The sequence below is a fragment of the Balaenoptera ricei genome, chromosome 16, assembly GCF_028023285.1.
Source record: "Balaenoptera ricei isolate mBalRic1 chromosome 16, mBalRic1.hap2, whole genome shotgun sequence".
Classification (NCBI taxonomy): Eukaryota; Metazoa; Chordata; class Mammalia; order Artiodactyla; family Balaenopteridae; genus Balaenoptera; species Balaenoptera ricei.
Genome location: NC_082654.1, coordinates 112,588,178 through 112,607,333, shown reverse-complemented (window position 1 = coordinate 112,607,333; position 19,156 = coordinate 112,588,178). Strand labels below are relative to the sequence as shown.

The 19,156-nt window shown below is 37.5% G+C and overlaps 1 protein-coding gene across 1 annotated transcript in view; it reads right to left on the bottom strand.

Annotated features, from left to right (window-relative positions):
• Positions 1-12,462, bottom strand: part of RYR2 (ryanodine receptor 2) — a 772,975-nt gene extending 760,513 nt beyond the window's left edge. Inside the window, exons 1-2 of the mRNA XM_059899659.1 lie at positions 12,385-12,462; positions 7,238-7,357 (exon numbers count right to left, since the gene is read on the bottom strand). Coding sequence (XP_059755642.1) covers positions 7,238-7,357; positions 12,385-12,462 — 198 coding nt within the window. The remainder of the gene's footprint in view (positions 1-7,237; positions 7,358-12,384) is intronic.
• Positions 12,463-19,156: the final 6,694 nt, after the last annotated feature.

Below are 19,156 nucleotides of genomic sequence, written 5' to 3'. Positions count from 1 at the left end.
CATCTGTTAATATGATCGTGTGATTTTTCTTTTTCTATTGATGTGATGGATACATTAATTGATTTCTGAATGTTGAACTAGACTTGTATACCTGGAATAAATCCTATGTGGTCAAGGTGTATAATTCTTCTTATACATTATTGGATTCTATTTACTAATATTTTCTTGAGGATTTTTATATCTACATATAAAGAGCTATTGTCTGTAGTTTTTTTTTCTTGTAATGTCATTATCTTATTTTGATATAAGGGTAATGTTGGTTTCATAAATGAGTAAAAAAGTATTCCTTCTGCATCAATCACCTGAAAAAGATTATAAAGAATTGGTATAGTGTCTTCCTTAAGAATAGTAAGTGAGGGAATTCCCCAGTGGCGCAGTGGTTAAGAATCCACCTGCCAATGCAGGGGACACGGGTTCGAGCCCTGGTCCAGGAAGATCCCACATGCCATGGAGCAACTAAGCCCACGTGCCACAACTGAGCCTGCGCTCTAGAACCCGTGAGCCACAACTACTGAGCCTGCATGCCACAACTACTGAAGCCCACGCACCTAGAGCCCATGCTCCGCAACAAGAGAAGCCACCGCAATGAGAAGCCCGCACACCGCAACGAAGAGTAGCCCCTGTTCGTGGCAACTAGAGAAAGCCCACACACAGCAACGAAGACCCAACGTAGCCATAAATGAAAGAAAAAGAAAAAGAAAAAAAGGAAGGAAGGAATGAAGGAAGGAAGAAAAAAAGATTAATAAGTGAATAATCCATTGGGCCTGGTGCCTTCTGTTTAGAAAGTTATTAAATGAATACATACATATGTATATATTTAAATACAGTATTGCTATTACTATTTTCAACAATCTGTTAGGTCAATTAAGAATAAGAAAAATAAAAGTTTTTATTTTATTTTAACTACTCATTCTCTGATGCTCTTCCTTCCTTGCTAAAGATTAGAGTTCCTGACCTATATATTTTCCTTATTACTGCAGAACTTCTTTTAACATTTCTTGCAAAGCAGGTCTACTGGCAAAAAATTTCCTGAATGTTCATTTGTCTGAGAAAGTCTTTCTTCTTCACTTCTGAAGGGTAATTTTGCAGGATATTGAATTCTGGGTTGGTATAGAGATTTTTTTTTCTCTCAACACTAAATATTTCACTCCAGTTTCTTCTCGTTTCCAGTGGTGTTTTGGGAAGTTGGATGTACTTCTTATCTTTGCTCCTCCATTGGTAAGTTTTTTCCCTCTGGCTTCTCTCTGGACTTTTTCTTTAATTTTCTGTACCTTGAAAATGATACGCCTATGTGTAGGGGTTTTTTGCATTTATTCTGCTTGGTGTTCTCTGAACTTCCTGGATCGGTGGTTAAGTGTCTGATGTTAATTTGCAGAAATTATCAGTCTTTATTGTTTCGAATATTTCTTCTATTCCTTTCATCATGATTCTCGAGAACTTCTGTAGTTGTCCTACAGCTCTTAGATACTCAATTCTGTTATGGTTTTTCTTTCAGTCATTTTTCTCTTTGCTTTTCAGTTTTGCAGGCTTCTTTTGAGATACTCTCAAGCTCAGAAACTGTTTGCTCAGCGACGTCCCATTTACTTATAAGCCCATCAAAGGCATTCTTAATTTCTGTTACAGTATCTTTGATCTCCAGCATTTCTTTTTCCTTCTTTCCTAGAATTTCCACCTCTCTGCTTACATTGCCCATCTGTTCTTACAGGCAGTCTACCTTATCCATTGGAACCTTTAGCATATTAATCATGGTTGTTTTAAATTCCTGGTTTACAGTTGAAAGTCTGTGGGCCTGGATTACCTATAGATATTATTCTGCTCCTTATTCTCTGTGACATATAAAATTACATTTACATACATAATGGAAAAGTGTAAATAATTATATAAATAAATGTAAATTAGATTACTCCACTTATACAGTATAAATTATACGTGATTATTTATAAATTATACATGATTATTTATAAATTATATGATTATATATAATTATATATACATATAATAACTATATATATATAACTATATAGTTATATATATAATGATATAGTTATATATATATAGTTATATAAAAGAGAGACAAATGAGGAGAATTATGTCTACAGGCAACAAAAGCACACCAGATAAACAGATAAAAATTGAGATGAGCTTCCTTGTACGCTTGGGAAAGGAGGGTGGGTCAGCATGGCTTTTGTAGCTTCAGGGTCCTACAGCAACTTGTTCTGCTGTTTTCATCTAGTGTTCAAAACAAGGCTTTTTGATTATGAGATCTATTGGCTGTTTCCCTGCCCCACTTTCACCTGGTCCTTCTCTATCCTTTGCCCCTATCCACCCTGCTCAATCTGAACTGGATTCCCAACAATTTCCCCTCGGAGCAGGGCTTTGTCAAGAAAAGAGCCTTATTTGGTTAGTTTCACAAGTCCATAAGCCAAGACTGCTCTAGAAACATCCATCCTTATCATAGTTCCTTTGCTCCTTCCTAGTTTTAGCTGCTAGTTTCACATTGGCCCACCATGCTTTCTAGTGAGTACCTGTTATCGGTTTTCAGACACAGCAGAAATCATGTTATCTCCCCTACACTTCCTCCCCTACACTTACTGATACCAGAGCTGGGGATAACTTGTCACCTAGTTTGTTTCAGACATTATATTGCCTGTGGGTTTCAGGTTTTGCCATCGTCATAGGTCTGTTTTTATGTGGAGATTCAAGGAGATTAAAAACTATGCCTCTCTAATAACTTCTCATTTCTCCATAAACTTTTTAATAATAACAAGGTGGGTATCTCTGAAAATGACTAGTTCCAAAGAACAAAAGCCCAACTTTTCAATTCTAAAATATAGAAACAAAAATGTCATTCATATAAGTAGTGTGCAGTAAATATCCATAATTATGAATTATGAATAACTAATTAAACATATCATCAGATTTAATGTTTACATGTTCTGCAAGAAAAATCTATGCTGGAATTATGAAACATTCTCTTTCAGGCACAGATCAGCCTGAGTAAATATCCTAGGAAAATGAAACAGTCTTCTGAAAAAGTAAGTCTTGCATTTGATTAGAAGATTCTGTAGCTTAAGGTTTTTCTGGGATCATTTCCAGGAACATGTATATAATTTACAGTGACTGACTACTCAATGCCAACAATAATTCTGTTCTCCCAACCTTTATAATAAATGCAGGAGACACCAATTTGAGGGGTTAAAAAAAAAAAGGCCATCTCTCATTTTCTACCAATGAACGTCAAATCCAGATATATCTGCATGAAACACATCTGCACCCAGGCTTAGATAGTTTAAACATCAACTGAAATCCACAGTTTTGACTCTTTGCTATTATAGAAAATTAAAAGTCTATTTTATAAAATAAATTGCCCTAAGACTAGTGGTTACCTTTCAAATTTAATAATCCATTAAATGTTATGAATCACACACTAGTGCTTCATACTAAAAAACAAGAAAATAAATGAGCTATACCCAGGTCCTCAGGGAATTTAGAAGCTGGTGTATGTACCTGGGAGTATATATACTTACATATTAAGGGAGAGAAGATGTTGTGGATATTACACAGAATTAAGCCCAACTGACAATATAATAGAAATATAAATAAATCACTTAAGAAAAACAGAGAGAAAAACAGCCCAGAGGAGGGACTATTTGAGATAGGCTTTGAAGGACAAGCAGTATTTCACCAGCAGGAGACACAAAGGAAGGATATACAAGTCAGGGAGAACAAAGTAAAACGGAGATATGAAAAAAACCTGACACAGTAGGGAATCATCAAGTAATCTGAGTAGGGGAAAGAAAAGAGTATTTATGTTGTAAGAACTTTAAAAAAAAGTTCAGATTGTCTTACTGGACTTCAGTTACTATTTTATTCTATGCTTGATAAACAATTTCATTATCTCATCTTAAATACAAATTATCAGATAAACCGAAAAAGAATAACAGAGCACAACAACAAAAATGGTTGAAATGGTCAGTTCACTATGTCAACAGTCACAACTAGATAGCCAAGTATCCCTGCGAAGAATTAACCAGTTTATTTTTTTCCAAAAAATTTTTTGTTTTTTTCAGATATAATTGACATGCATCACTGTGTAACCTTTACTGAAGTATAGTTGATTTACAATATTATATTAGTTTCAGGTATACTAACATGGAGTATACTAGAGTGTTCCACGTATGTTCACTTCTAGGATTTTATGGTTTCAGGTCTGACATTTAGGTCTTTAATCCATTTTGAGTTTATGTTGTATACAGTGTGAAGAAATGTTCTAATCTCATTCTTTTATAGGTAGCTGTCCAGTAGTCCCAGCACCACTTACTGAAGAGACTGTTTTTTCTCCACTGTATATTCTTGCCTCATTTGTCATAGATTAATTGACTGTAGGTGCCTGGGTTTATTTATTTCTGGGCTCTCTATGCCGTTCCATTGATCTATGTGTCTCTTTTTATGTCAGTACCATGCTGTTCTGATTACTGTAGCTTTGTAGTATAGTCTGAGGTCAAAGAGCATGACACCTCCAGCTTTGTTCTTTTTTTCTCAAAATTACTTTGGCAATTCAGGTCTTTTTGAGTTCCATATACATTTTAGGATTATTTGCTCTAGCTCTGTGAAAATTTTATGGGTATTCTGATAGGGATTGAATTAAATCTGTAGATTGCTTTGGGTAGCAGACATTTTACCAATACTATATCTTCCAATCCATGAATGGAATATCTTTCCATTTCTTTGTACCATCTTCAATTTCCTTCAACAGTGTTTTATAGTTTTCATAGTATAGGTCTTTCACTGCCTTAGTTAAGTTTATTCCTGGGTATTTTATTCTTTTTGATGCAATTTTAAACAGGATTGTTTTTGTTTTCTCTTTAGGAGAGTTCATTGTTAGGATATAGTAAGCGGGGTTGGAGTGTTTGCTGGGCTCAGGCTGTGGCGTGCACTGGGGCAGTCACAGGCAACCAGGCAGCCATCCCAGTAGTTTTCAATCTGCCCTCTCCACCCTGCTTCAGGAGCAAGCCAGCACAAGCACACTGCTCACAGGCAAAGTTCAGGCTTCCCATAGCCCTCCTTTGAGTCCCACCAGCCCTCCCACCAGCCAAAGGGGCTCATTTTCCCTGTGTCAGACCCCAGGGCTGGGGCATCCAATATGTGACAGGAACTGCTGACTCCTCAGGGCAAATCTCCACCCGTGTAATCTCTCTTTTCCTCTGAGTCCCCTCCCAAAGGCACAGGTCCCAACGTGATCACTTCTCCTCCTTTCCTACCCGATTCCATGAGGATCTTTCTTATAGCCTTGGCTGTACAGGAGTCTTTGTGCCAGTCTCCAGTTAGTTTTCAGTGAGAAGTGTCCCACATGTAGATGTATTTTTGATGTGTTTGTGGGGAGAGGTGAGCTCCACCTCCTCCTAACTCCTCCATCTTGATCTATTTCAAGATTAACCAGTTTAAATGAATGCCTAGCCTATTTCAGTGCCTTGACTGCTACATGACATACCTACTAGAGCATCAGGAGAGTTCATTTTTAGTACTGGAAACCAGCTCTTACATTAAAGGACCAAGAGAACCATAGCCAGTACAGTGAAAAATAAAAACCCAGCTAACTAACTGGCCTGCCTGGTTCTAGCCACGACAAAATACCAGAAACCACAGGGAAAATACTAAATATTAAAATTCTTAATAAGTTCTTTTTAAGAAGAATATTTTTCACAACTGATACCTACTGTGGTAATTTCGCATAGCGAATGTTCAATAAACACTTGTCAAATTAAAAATAAGTCTAGGCAGGGCTCTAAAATGCATAATGTTTTGTCACCCACCATTACAATATTAATAATGTGACTTGGCATTAAATTACTATAATAAATAAATCATATGTATACATTGCTCAGTGTTATTCCACAGAGTAATGAAAGGGGTACTGTGATATAAAGGGAAGAATCAGGGACTCGAAGCCAAAAGACCGAGGTGTTAAGTGTGAAAAGCTATTGTCGACACTTGCTTTGAGTCCCAGGAAGCCTTTGGTCTAGTACCTGCCCTCTACCAGCCCCCGTGTCCTCATGCGTACAGTGACTATGACAGCAATAACCACGCACACATTCTCCTATTGTGACAACCACATGAAATCATGCAGGTCAAAGGACTCTGTAAACTAAAAAGTGCTACACAAAAGATTATTAAATTGACTGTTTTCTGGTTGATTTTCTACCCCCAGAAACATCTTCATTTCCTCTCTTTCCTTTATTCTACACAGTCATCTATCAGCACATCCTCTAAATCCTACAAGTCTATTCTCACCCCCACCCCAAGTTTCCCACCACCGTTGCTTCTCATCTGAAGACCCAGCAGCTGCCCTGCAGAATTCTGCAGGCACCTTGCACCTGCTCTCGCTGCTTCTAATCTTACTCTTTCAAAAGCTTCTAATCTCTCACCAGAACCCAACCATGCTGGCAACTTAATCTTGGACTTCTATCTTCCAAAACTGTGAGAAATAAATTTCTGTTGTTTAAGCCAAAAAAAAAAAACAACAACAAAAAACCACAAAAGCCTCTAATCCACAGAAGAGCCAAATCAAATATTTACTTAAATATTAAATCAAATTGCATTGCTCACCTGATCCAATGGCCTCCCTTTATACTAGGAAGGAACCTCAATTGCTAACCAACGGCTGACAGGCCCTTCACCTCTCCTCACCGGTGGCCCCATTCATGGTACTAGAGCTGCAGTGGCTTACCTGTTTTTCCTTAAACACTCTGCAAGCACATTCCTAACAAGGGGCCCTTGCATTGCCTCGTTCTTTCCAGAATGGTCAAGAACTTAGTACTTCTCCCTCCCTCACTTCATTCTGCTCAAATATCACTGCCTCAGAAAGGCCTTCCCTAAAAACACCCTTTGTGAAAGGGTGAGTCCTTGCCTTATTGCTCTCCACCCTGTTACTACTCTGCTTTTCTTCACAGCCCTTATGGGTTCTGAAATTATATCACTTACTTATATTGTTTACTTTTCCCCTACTATATATAAACAGCACAGGGCAAGGACTTTGGCTATTCCTGTTAACAATCGCATCTGAGTTATTTGCAAAGAGTAGGGGGGCTCAACTGAAACTCTGCTTAATGAATAGGGAAAAGATTGTTCAATTTCCTTTAGTTTCTGTTCCATAGAAAATAGCAGAGTGCCCATAAATAACTTCAATGCCCCTATTAAAACCCGAATGTTTGAGTAGCCTGAAAAGGCTTTACCCCACCTTGGAATTCGAAGTGGACTCCAAGAAGCAAAGTCTGTTGCCAAACCCTTCTGCGGCCAAACACAGCTTCTGCTGCTCTTTGTGGATGGTTGCAGTACACTGCAGAACCACTTCATCATCCTGCAGACGGGAGGAGAAGAGAAAAAAGTGAGATCTGGCATTACTTAGTCTAAATCAGATCCGCAAGGTTATTATTTAATGCTTTTTAAAATCAGACAAAAATAGGGACTTCCCTGGTGGCTCCGTGGTTAAGAATCCACCTGCCAATGCAGGGGACACGGGTTCGATCCCTGGTCCAGGAAGATCCCACATGCCATGAAGCAACTAAGCCGGTGCGCCACAACTACTGAGCCTGCACTCTAGAGTCCGTGAGCCACAACTACTGAGTTCACGTGCCGCAACTACCAAACCCAGCACGCCTAGAGCCCGTGCTCCACAACAAGAGAAGCCACCGCAATGAGAAGCCCGCGCACCGCAAGGAAGGGTAGCCCCCGCTCGCCGCAACTAGAGAAAGCCTGCACGCAGCAACGAAGACCCCAATGCAGCCAAAAATAAATAAATAAATTTTTGAAAAATTAAAAAAAATAAAATCAGAGAAAAATAAATATAAGAACAACTGTCCCCGAAAAAGCCAGAGGATCAATTCCTAGTGTACTTTTATTTGCAAAAAAAGATAACTGGGTAGGGGGAGGCGGGAGAAGTTATTGCTATTCCAGGCAATCAACAGCTTTTTTTTTTTTTACTGTCATTACTGATCCCCAAAGGCAACCTGCATGGAGAAAAGCAAAATACAGGATTTCCATGTTAGCGCTCCTACACACTGCTTTAAATCATCAAAACTATCACAAAATGGCCTGACATATTCCTGGGACATCAAGTATTATCAAGAATGGAACAGATTCTACTAGCAGGCACACACACATCGTTCCAAAACTGGCACAGGAAAACAGGTCAATAACAGAGCTTCTGGGTTCAAATCAACCTGAAAAGTCATCTTAGTTCAACCACACGTTGGCGACTTGATCATCTTTGAAATGATCCTGGATTGCTTAAAAATGTACAGAGAGGTGATTTGTTAGTTCAGTCCTCTGCAATCCAACACTTGGTTTCCAGTCAATTAACTAAGCAGGGTTATAGGAAAAACTGTACAAGGGAAAGAGGATCCATGGGATGACTCAGTACAGGCAGCACGAGCACGACAAGATGCGCGGGCTTTAGAATTAGCAATAGCTGGGTTCTTACCCCAGTTCTGCCGTCTACAAAATGAGGAGGGAAGTGAGATCAAGCAACTTACACAGTGACTGACATACAAAACGCCCTAAATCAACAAGCAAAGCAAGATATCATTATCATTTTTTAACAGGTTCTAAGTGGCAAGTGCCTAAAAAGTCTAGCCATTTATATTTTGACATTTCAACCTCAAAGAAACAGGATACTTAACAGAGAAAAAAACAACAAACATACTCATCGACCCTTTTAATTAGAATCAAAGTGAAAAAGGAATATGAGTACATGCTAGAAGATGCTCACCATGGTAGAATGGTAGAGTGGAGGTGATAAGATATGGCGAATATTCAAAAGCAGAAAACAAGTCTTTTTGGTTAACGTGAAGAATATGCTTTATCAACTGGAAAAGTACAGCTGTAATTTAATACAAACGCTTATCATGCTATATATTTGCTTTATTTCCTATGTGGTAGCAGCAATACCTAATAGCTGGCTCATAGCACCAGTCACAGCCAAGTCCAATCTCTTAATAATTAGCTCCCAACTATCCCCACAGAGCACACTGATTTCCAGTGAGCATTCAATTGTTACATTTTACAAGTCAATTGCTAAAAAAAAAGCACTATTTTCATATAATGAGTACATCTGAATATTAATTCATGTTCTGCATGGCTATAATAAAAAATAATGAAATATCTTTGTTGTTTATATAATCTGCAAGATCAAAGATACATCATGTTTTCCAAATAGGTGGTATAGTAACAAAGAACTGAATTGTGCTGATGTGCTCAATGCCTTCCCAAACCGCCACAGTCTTTTGCTATCTTGTCTCACCCTCTGGAACTAACTCTAGCAAGTAAACTACACTCTTGGGTAAGATAGGCTCGTTTGGATACTGGAGGCTATCTAAACACAGTTAGTAAATAATTACTGTAATGTACTAATTAAAGACGTTTTAGGAATGAGAATGAGAAAATACAGCAAGGTATAAGGCAGGTGAGAATAAGAGTGCTACCCAGTAAGCCTGAAAGAAGAGAAGGTGTACCATATTTACCAAAAATATAGTGTATGCCAGACCTGGCATTAATTTATTTAATCCTCACAATATCCCAGTAATATACAGATTATCCACAGATACACAGATCAGGAAAATGAGGCTCAAAGTAACTTGTTACTCACAGAAGGCTGATCATACTTATTTCTAAGAACTGGTCATTAAACCTAATTTATCTGAATGTAAAAGTCCTCAACCCCACACTGCTTCCAGAGGCTCAGTTGATTTTTTAAGACACTTGTTATCTACAGAAGTACTTCTCAGTCTTTAACATGCATCCTTTCACCTGTAGGTCTTGCTAAAATACAAGGTCTTGGGTAGATTCTGCATTTCTAACAAGTGCTCAAGTATGAGGGGGATTCAGAATGGGTCCCAGAAAGGATATGGATCCCAGAAAAGATGTGAGAAGTCTTTTATAAGAGTTTGGAGGCAGTCAGTAACAGCTGAATATTAAAATAAGTCTGTGGACTTTGGACAGAACCAGAAATGAGAGCACATTTCTCGAGATGCTCATTAATATGTGATACAAACCAACTATATAAGGGAAAGGAACCAACAATGTACTGAACTGCTCTATTAAATTAATAAAACCAACTCACTTGTGCAGTTTCCTTACAATTTAGTGCCTCGACACTGTGTGATGAAGCGCCTGGCCACCAAGCAACACCGAGTTCAGGGAGCTCTGCCACGCCACTAACAAGAGAGCCGTGACTACAGCTTTCAACTGTGATCCAACTTTGATGGATCCTAGCCTGACACACTTATAAGACTTTTTCCAGTTTATCTGGGAGCTGTTTCTATTTTACATTCCAGTAAATGAAGAGTTCCTTTTTGACTGAAAGTGAAATATACTGAGCACTGATGGACCAAACACCCATTCGCAAACATCTGCCTATTAATTAACCCATCATTCATCTCAAAGCACAATTTTTTCTCCAGAACCACTGTGGTTGGAGAGCCTACTGAATATGCATTTTACAAGTTCTGATAAGTAGCTTTATTTTTAATTATTATAACCCATGTGCAATAAATCTGGTTATTGTCAACATATACATGTGGGCGTAAGATATCAGTATACACACACACACACACACACACACGAAATCTATTTTCTATTCCAAAAAGAAAGACTAAACACTGCCTAATACTGATGGGATCCAAAGAGTTAACACTGCTCAGGTAACAGAATAAGGATACATTAAAATATGACTTCTGGGGTCATAAGGCGTCTTCTGAATTAGTCTTTGCTACCCAGGCCCCGAAGTCCAGACTCCTAACTTAACTCTCATTTCTTGCGTTCATATTTTGGTTGTATGTGCCATTGGTGTACCTTAATCCATAAAAGCTAAAATCACCCTTCAATATTCATCACCTTTTGGTATACTTTGTTTTTTGAGTTCCCACGTCATATACCTAGTACCCAGGGCAACAAATTTTTCAACTCACAAGAAATCACATTCCATTAACAAAATTCTACAAAAATGAATTGTGCTTACGTTTTTAGTTCATTTAAAATTTCAAAGTCTGTTAATTAGTTAACCATGAATGACTAGCATGATGAGATAATATCTTGCTGTTTCTGGAAATGCCTGAACCTACACCAATCCTATTGTATAAAACAAAGAAACAAAATTACTAATCTTTCTATATAAAATTCTGAAAAAAAAATTTTTTTTAATCTTTTAGAAGAAACTTCATGAACAATTAGATAAATGGCAGTGCTTAACTAAAAGTGATACCCAGCTTACAGTCATCAAGTCCTATGACATCTACTCCATCAATATCTTTCAACTCCATCAATTTCTCACCACCTTAACTACCATCATCTCTTGTTTGGACATCTTCAAAACCCGTGGAATAGTTTTCCATACTGAAAACCCCCTTCCAACAGTGCTTCACCTTGAGGTCACACCATCACCCTGACTATACTGCTTCCTGGCTTAAAACTTTGTAAAAAGTGGCTTCCCACTGCTGTAAGTAAAAAGACCGAAAACATCCTCTAGCCTACAAGGCCCTGCATTGCATGGTCTGTGCCAGCCCAACATTTCCTCCTACCAATCTTCCTTCATTCCTATGCTGCTATAGGACTTTTGCACATGTCATTAAACCTGTTCTCCATCCTCTAGCTAAGATATTATCATCTTTCAAATCTCAATTCAAGCATTCTTTCCAGACGGTAGCCTTCCCTACCACCAGGCTAAGGCAGTTCCTTTGTTTTGTGTCCCTATCACACTATTTTCCTTCCTTCAGTTTCCTCAATTGTCACTATGCAACCATTTATGTAGTTATGAGAGTATACAGTATCTAACACAGTGCCTGGCAAATATACACAAATGATTATTTACCATAATCTACTTTATGATTACTCATAAACATGTGCTGCCACGTTGACAAACGGAGTTGCTTTTTAGAATTGCCAAGGTAAGATCCTATTTAATTTCCAATTAAAGTGAGTATTGTATGATCTCATTAAGTGATTTTATGGTTACATGCACCAGGAAATAGGGCAGCACTGGGGGAAAATCACCAATCCTATCACATCCATGAAGAATTTTAATGTATCATAAGTATCCATTGGACCCCTGGGGAAAAAGCAATCTAGTCCTTCATTTCCCCCTTATTTCCATATAAACATCATAAAAGTTGGATTACAACTCTTTCCATATACAATCTAAGCTATCAAGCATATTGTACTCTTGAAAAGTCAAAAAATGCTTTTAATATCTCTGGTCATTAAAAAGTGCCTCATATCACACCAGGTACTTCCCTTAGACTCTTACTAGGCTTGTCTTTCAAAATGTTTATCCAGGTTTAGACTTTCTGTAAGTAGTCCTCTCCCTCAGTTACATCCTGATAATTTTCTCACAGTTAGCTCCAACTCAAAAAGTTCACCATCTGTATTGTATCCAATGCTATCTGTCAAGCAGGTCAGATTAAACTCCATGGAAACCAGGTGTCCAATAAAAATAAACGTTTTACTTAAAACCCAAGGGAATCATACCACCGTTCAATTTAGACCACTGCTCCATAAATATACGTTGGATTGAATTCCTTTTGTTAAACACTCCTGTATTTTTCCTATGACCTTACAGCTCTTCAGCACAGAGATCAATTATTTATGGGGGGAAAGCCAGCACTACAATACTGCATTCCAGGCAATTTTGTGAGAAGTAAATAAGACATGATTTCTCTAACAAATGCTGCCATGTCTGCTGTAACAGTACAAGATGGAAAATAATTATCAAATAACACCACCAACAGCTCCTTTCAAACATTCATTTATCACTGAAATATTTTCTGAGGACATAATACGTGCTAGGAAATGTTCTAAGCCCTTGAGATGATTTACGAAATAAATCAAAGATCCCTGAACTTATTAGGCTTACATTCTAGCAGGGAATACAGACAATAAACAAAAAGACAGTAAGTTCGTAAATTATGTTAAAGGTGAAAAGTCTATGTTAAAAAAATAAAATTGGAACAGGATAAGGGGCTCATAGTGCTGCTGTGGTGGGGAAGATTGAAATTATGAATAAAATTAATGGGTTTCATTGAGACAAAGACTTGAAGCAGGGAAGGGGCATTAGCTATGTGAGTATCTGCAGAATGGGCAGTCCAGGCAGAAGCAAGGCCAGTGAAAGCCTCTCAGGCAGAAGAGTATCTGGCATGTTCAAGAAACAGGGAGGATGTCAATGAAGCTGGAGTGGATTAAGCCAGGGGGAAGAGGATGGTGGGAGATGAGGTCGGAGACAGCAGAGCCAGATCAAGACAGGCCCTGACCCCAGCCTAAAAGCCAAAAGCCTTTGGCTTTTACTGAGGAACAGGGAGTCTGTGCCATAAATAAATGAAGAGTTAAGTACGATTATTATGCTTTTGAGTATTAACAGATGAGAAGAGGCATTGTGAGAGTAAATCCCCGTTACCCAGCAAAGTGGTTGAACAGGATTCAAATCTGGGTCCACCTGACTCTATAACCTAGACTCCTAACCTCTGTGCTGTACTACCTCCTACAATGATATAAAATCACTGCACTAACAGTCTGGCTAGGAATCTACCCAGAAACTAACCCTAGTATATATAATCCCCTGGTTTCCATTCATCAAATATGTTTTAGCAATGTGGCTATAGGTAAAGTGAATAAAGTTACTATATGCAGATTTAACTGTGTTAAAAACAAAACCAAATGAAAAACAAAATCACATGAAAAACAAACTTACATAAAATAACAAGCAAATTTCTTTGAATGGAGGAGCAGCAGGCAATGGTGAGGTGAGAAAAAGAAGGCTCTCTGTATCATTAGTAGGTAATTAAAATTTAGTCAATGATTAAATTTTCGACTGAGAAACGGCTGTCCAAAGTAGTGCTACTTAATGGATTTTTAGGAAAGGAGAGAGAAAGGCAAAGCAGAAGACAGAGATCAATATAGACAGAAGAAGGGGAAGGGATCTTTTTAACTTCCATTTCAGAGATGGAAAAATATCTATTTTTCTGGGCTATTGTAGAAAGAATGAACGTATTAACATCTGCCATATCCTTCAGAACTCTTTAAAATACTTGATAAAATTAAGTTGTTGGCTCTGAACTCAGCAGAGCATCTTCCTCTTCAATTAACTGCTTTTCCACTTTTCTTATTACCCTAAAACCTAGGAAACAGGAGCGGTGGTGAACCAAGATGGCAGAGGATGTCCCCAGGGCAGGCAAAGGAGGTGGCACTCTGCAGGGAGTTTCCAAACTGAAATGAAGCCCACAAAAAGTTGGCCTGATTTTTAGTATCACCATGTACAGGCAATTCTAAACTCTGTCAGAGAATACAGTTCTACCCACCTGGCTGCCTGCTGCCTCTTCCTGTGGACCACATATCCGAGCTGCTAAAGCACCAGCAGAAAGCTATGCGCATGCGCGCACCAGCAGAAAGCTACGCGCATGCGCGCGCACGCACACACACACACACACACACACACACACACACACACACACACACAGCAACTGGTATATTAAACAGCACAAATAATTTATAGATGAAGGTACAATCCTGTAATCTGATCCCAACTACAGAAGAATGGACGTAGATCAGGACTGATGTACCCGTAAGACCACATGAGGAAGCCATTTCAGCATCACGACATGTTGTATCCCATCTACTCTCCTGTGAAATTTTATTTCAAAATGTGTGAAAAAACTTTGAAGCTGCCCTCATGAATATCACCCAAGACAGTGATGGCAAACTATATTTCTTAGTAGAAAGTAAGGAAGAAGTAAAAAAGTTTCCCAGAGACCACTAGGTAAAGGAAATTTCTTTGTTCTTAGGTTTTATTTTTTAGTTTCTCTTTTAAAGATTTTTTTGATGTGGACTATTTTTAAAGTCTTTATTGAACTTGTTACAATATTGCTTCTGTTTTATGTTTTGGTTTTTCTGGCTTCGAGACATGTGGGATCTTCGCTCCCCTATCAGGGATCGAACCCGCACCTCCCTACACTGGAAAGCGAAGTCTTAACCATTGGACCACCAGGGAAGTCCCTGCTCTTAGGTTTTAAATCCTTGAAAATAAGTACATTTCTGAAATATTTTAAATAATTTTTAAATTAGAATTTTAAAAGATACAGGAAAATGAAGAGCCTAAAATAGCTTGGATAACATATGAGGTCATAATCATAAAAATAGAAGCAGTTACAAAAATTAAGCATTTAATTTGACCTTTGTCATAAGAGAATTGACATGCAAGTGAAAAATCAGATCTAGAAAGACTGAACATATTTCAGACATTCTAACTCAGTATCTGTTTCATGTGAGATAGAGATTAAAGTTGACAGATACAGTCACCAACAATAACATCAACAGAAATGTACCTTTTCCCCTTTTCCACTTGGAAAATAGCATGCATAAAATCTGTGTTCCTAGCTCTGAAATGATCTGAATTTCCTACTTGGCATTGAAGATTGCCTCACATGTAAAGATGAAATTCATCTTAATATGTGTGCTGAGTATGAGACTGTTATCCTGACTTTCTCACATCTATACATGGAATACACCCACAGAAACAGCTAGTAGAGAAAATCAGTGCTCTTACTTGCACATAAAGCATTGACATCACACATGGAGACAAGCAGAGTAACTGAGCACTCAATAATGTCTCCCTGTCACCTGGTTGATGCTCAAGCATAAAGTATTAAGAGACCAAAGAGAGTGCCGGATGGGCTGGCCCCTTAGGAGTCATTCTGCAACTACACCAGAGAGTGTACCTATTGTACAAAGTATCACTTAGATATGATGCTTCTATGAAAAATTAAGTGTATTTATTCATATGACTCTGAAATACTTAGTAGCTATGCAGAACAGATGAGACCCATATTTAACTATAAAAATATGTGTATGTTATACATAATATATTGCTTGAGATTTTGCATGCATATTTTAGAATATTCAAAGTTCTGCTCCTCCTCTCTGCAGAATGGCAGAGACCCGGGGAGAAAGCTGTAGAGCTTCTCAAAGATCCACACCAGACTTGAATGCATAAACCACATTAAAGTCCTCAAGAGCAGACAACTGTGTACGAATTATTGCAACATTTTAAGGAAGGATAACGAAAAGATTTTATGCAAAGGAAGAATGCTGAAAAGACAAAAAAAGATGGAGAAATAATTTTAGAGGCAATTTTCAAGATCTGAATCTATATATCGATAACTCTTTATTTCAAGACAGGCAATTTCTGACTCCTGAGGACACTATGCTTTCTTGTATTACATATACACAGACTCTCTCCCTCTCTCTCTCTCATATATACAAGTCTATGACCTCCAGTAAGTGCAATTCTCTTGTTACCACAGAACACAAAGACAAATTTTTAAGACTGATCAAAAAAATAAATAAATAACAGCCATCTGGACATATACATATTATACCACCCACTGGAGAATAAACACCAAAGAGTTTTTAGCAAAAACACAGAGCATGAAATAATATTATTCATAGGAACTATTTTACTCTTGTTTCTGGGATATGTTTTGATATGTACCTCCCCACCTGCATTTTTATGCAAGGCTTTCATAGCTCAAAGTGTAGGGACATAACATTTATCTATGGATTCATAGGCTTGCTTTTGAAAAACACAGGGAAATATGAGTCTGCAATTTCGGCCTCCAATTTACTTCTGTAATTGGCAAACTTATTAAATTCTGTTCTTGCTAATTATAAATATTTAATTCTGTTCTTGCTAATTATAAATGTAATTCTTTAATTAAAATGGAGATTACCATGCAGTGCACCAAAACCTCCATATTTTTATAGGCTTTCAATAAATTTCCTCAGTTTTCTTGCAATCCATGAATATTTCAGCTGAAGGGTTTTCTCTGACCTGGGAACAAATCAACGAACCACCAAACTATACCTGAGCATTAAGCTATTTCTGATAAGAGTCAGGTTGTACATATGCACTCTAGAAAGTGAGTACAAGCAAAATAGCAATTTTCAGCCTTTCTGTTGTTTTCACTCAGCTTAACCCAAGTATTATAAACATCAGCAAAAGGTTACTTTGTACTTGAAGCAAAATCATGATACAAATATTAGGACCAGCTTTTGAAAAGCTTGGTGCTGAACTCACAAGTGCCAGTTTACAAGGGGTCAAATATAATGGATGGAAAATACAAAAGTTACCCAGATAAAGTGAGACACACAAAGTATCTGTTACAGAAATCTTGTGTTTGTGCAAAAAGAGCCCCCTAGAGCCCAATTAGAAACTCAGTGTCTTTATCTATTAGGTGGAAGTTATATAATAATGTTATGTAATAACAAGTTTTATAACAGTATAATAAGTTACACAGTAAGAATTAATATAGTAAGTTATATAATAATAACTTGCCCACTATATATAACTATTATTTAATCATTTGTAATACTAAATAATATGAATTAATACTAAATAATATGAATTAATAATATGTAATACTAAATAATATGACCAGACTCAGAGTTTAAATCCCAGCTCTCCAGCTCTCCTTTTTCTAGTCACTGTGATTGTCAGTAGTTTCATCTATGAAATGAGAGAACACCTACCTTACACGGTTGTTGCATGCAAGGGATTAAATTAATCAAGAATCTAATATTTACAAAGTGCACGGGAAAGGGTGCCCAGAATATAAAAGATGATTAATAATTGTTATTTCATCATTCCTATTTTTGTAAGAAGTAAATTCACTTATTCAAGACATGACCACCAACATAGCAGAACAAGTTCTTGCACCCATTGAGCTTATACTCAAGGAAGAGATAAATAATAAGTAAATGAATAGTTTATAAAATTTAACATCAGATAGTGATAAGAGCCAAGAATACAAAAGGACAAGTCAAAGATATCAAGAGTAATGAAGGGGATTATTATATTAGAGGCTGGTCAGAATCAGTTTCTCTGATGAGAAGACTATGAACAAAGATCAGAATAAACTTGGGAGTGAGCACGTGGAATATTCCAGGCAGGGAAGGGCAGCAAACACAGCAACCCTGCACTAGGAAAGGGTCTGGTGAGCGAGGGGCTGGGGGGATGAGTAGAAGAAACAATGGCAGAAACTTAGCAGGGCTGGATCCAGAGGGGATTGTAGGTCATGGGAAGGACTCTGGAGTTTGGTCCAAGTATGATACTAGCAATCTACAGCTTTAATGCAATCCCTATCAAAATACCCATGACATTTTTCACCGAACTAGAACAAATAATCCTAGAATTTATGTGGAACCACAAAACACTGAGAATTACCAAAGCAATCCTGGGGGGAAAAAAAACAAAGCTGGAGGTATAACCCTTGCAGACTTCAGACTACAATACAAAGCTATAGTAATCAAAACAGCGTGTACTGGCACAAAAACAGACAAACAGATCAATGGAACAGAATAGAGAGCTCAGAAATAAATCCACACACCTATGGTCAATTAACCTCAAAGACAAAGGAGGCAAGAATATGCAATGGAGAAAATACAGTCTTCAACAAGTGGTGCTGGAAAAGCTGAACAACTACATGTAAAAGAATGAAATTAGAAGATTCTCTAACACCATATACAAAAATAAACTCAAAATGGTTTAATGATCTAAATGTAAGACAGGACATCATAAAACTCCTAGAAGAGAACATAAGTGAAAAATTCTTTGATATAGATCGTAGTAGTATTTTCTTAGATCTCTATCTCAAGAAATAAAAGCAAAAATAAAAAATGGGACCTAATCAAACTTAAATGCTTTTCCACAGTAAAGGAAACCATCAACAAAATGAAAAGACAATCTACAGAATGGGAGAAAATATTTGCAAATGATGAGACCTACAAGGGGTTACTACCCAAAATATACAAACAGCTTATACAACTCAATATCAAAGAAACAAACAATCCCATCATAAATGGGCAGAAGACCTAAATAGACACTTTTCCAAAGAAGACATACAGATGGCTAACACGCATATGAAAAGGTGCTCAACATCACTAATTATTAGAGAAAATAATGCAAATAAAAACTACAATGAGGTATCATCACACACCAGTCAGAATGGCTATCATCAAAAAGTCTACAAAAAATAAATGCTGGAGAGGATGTGGAGGAAAGGGAACCCTCTTGCACTGTTCGTGAGAATGTAACTTGATACTGGCACTATGGAGAACA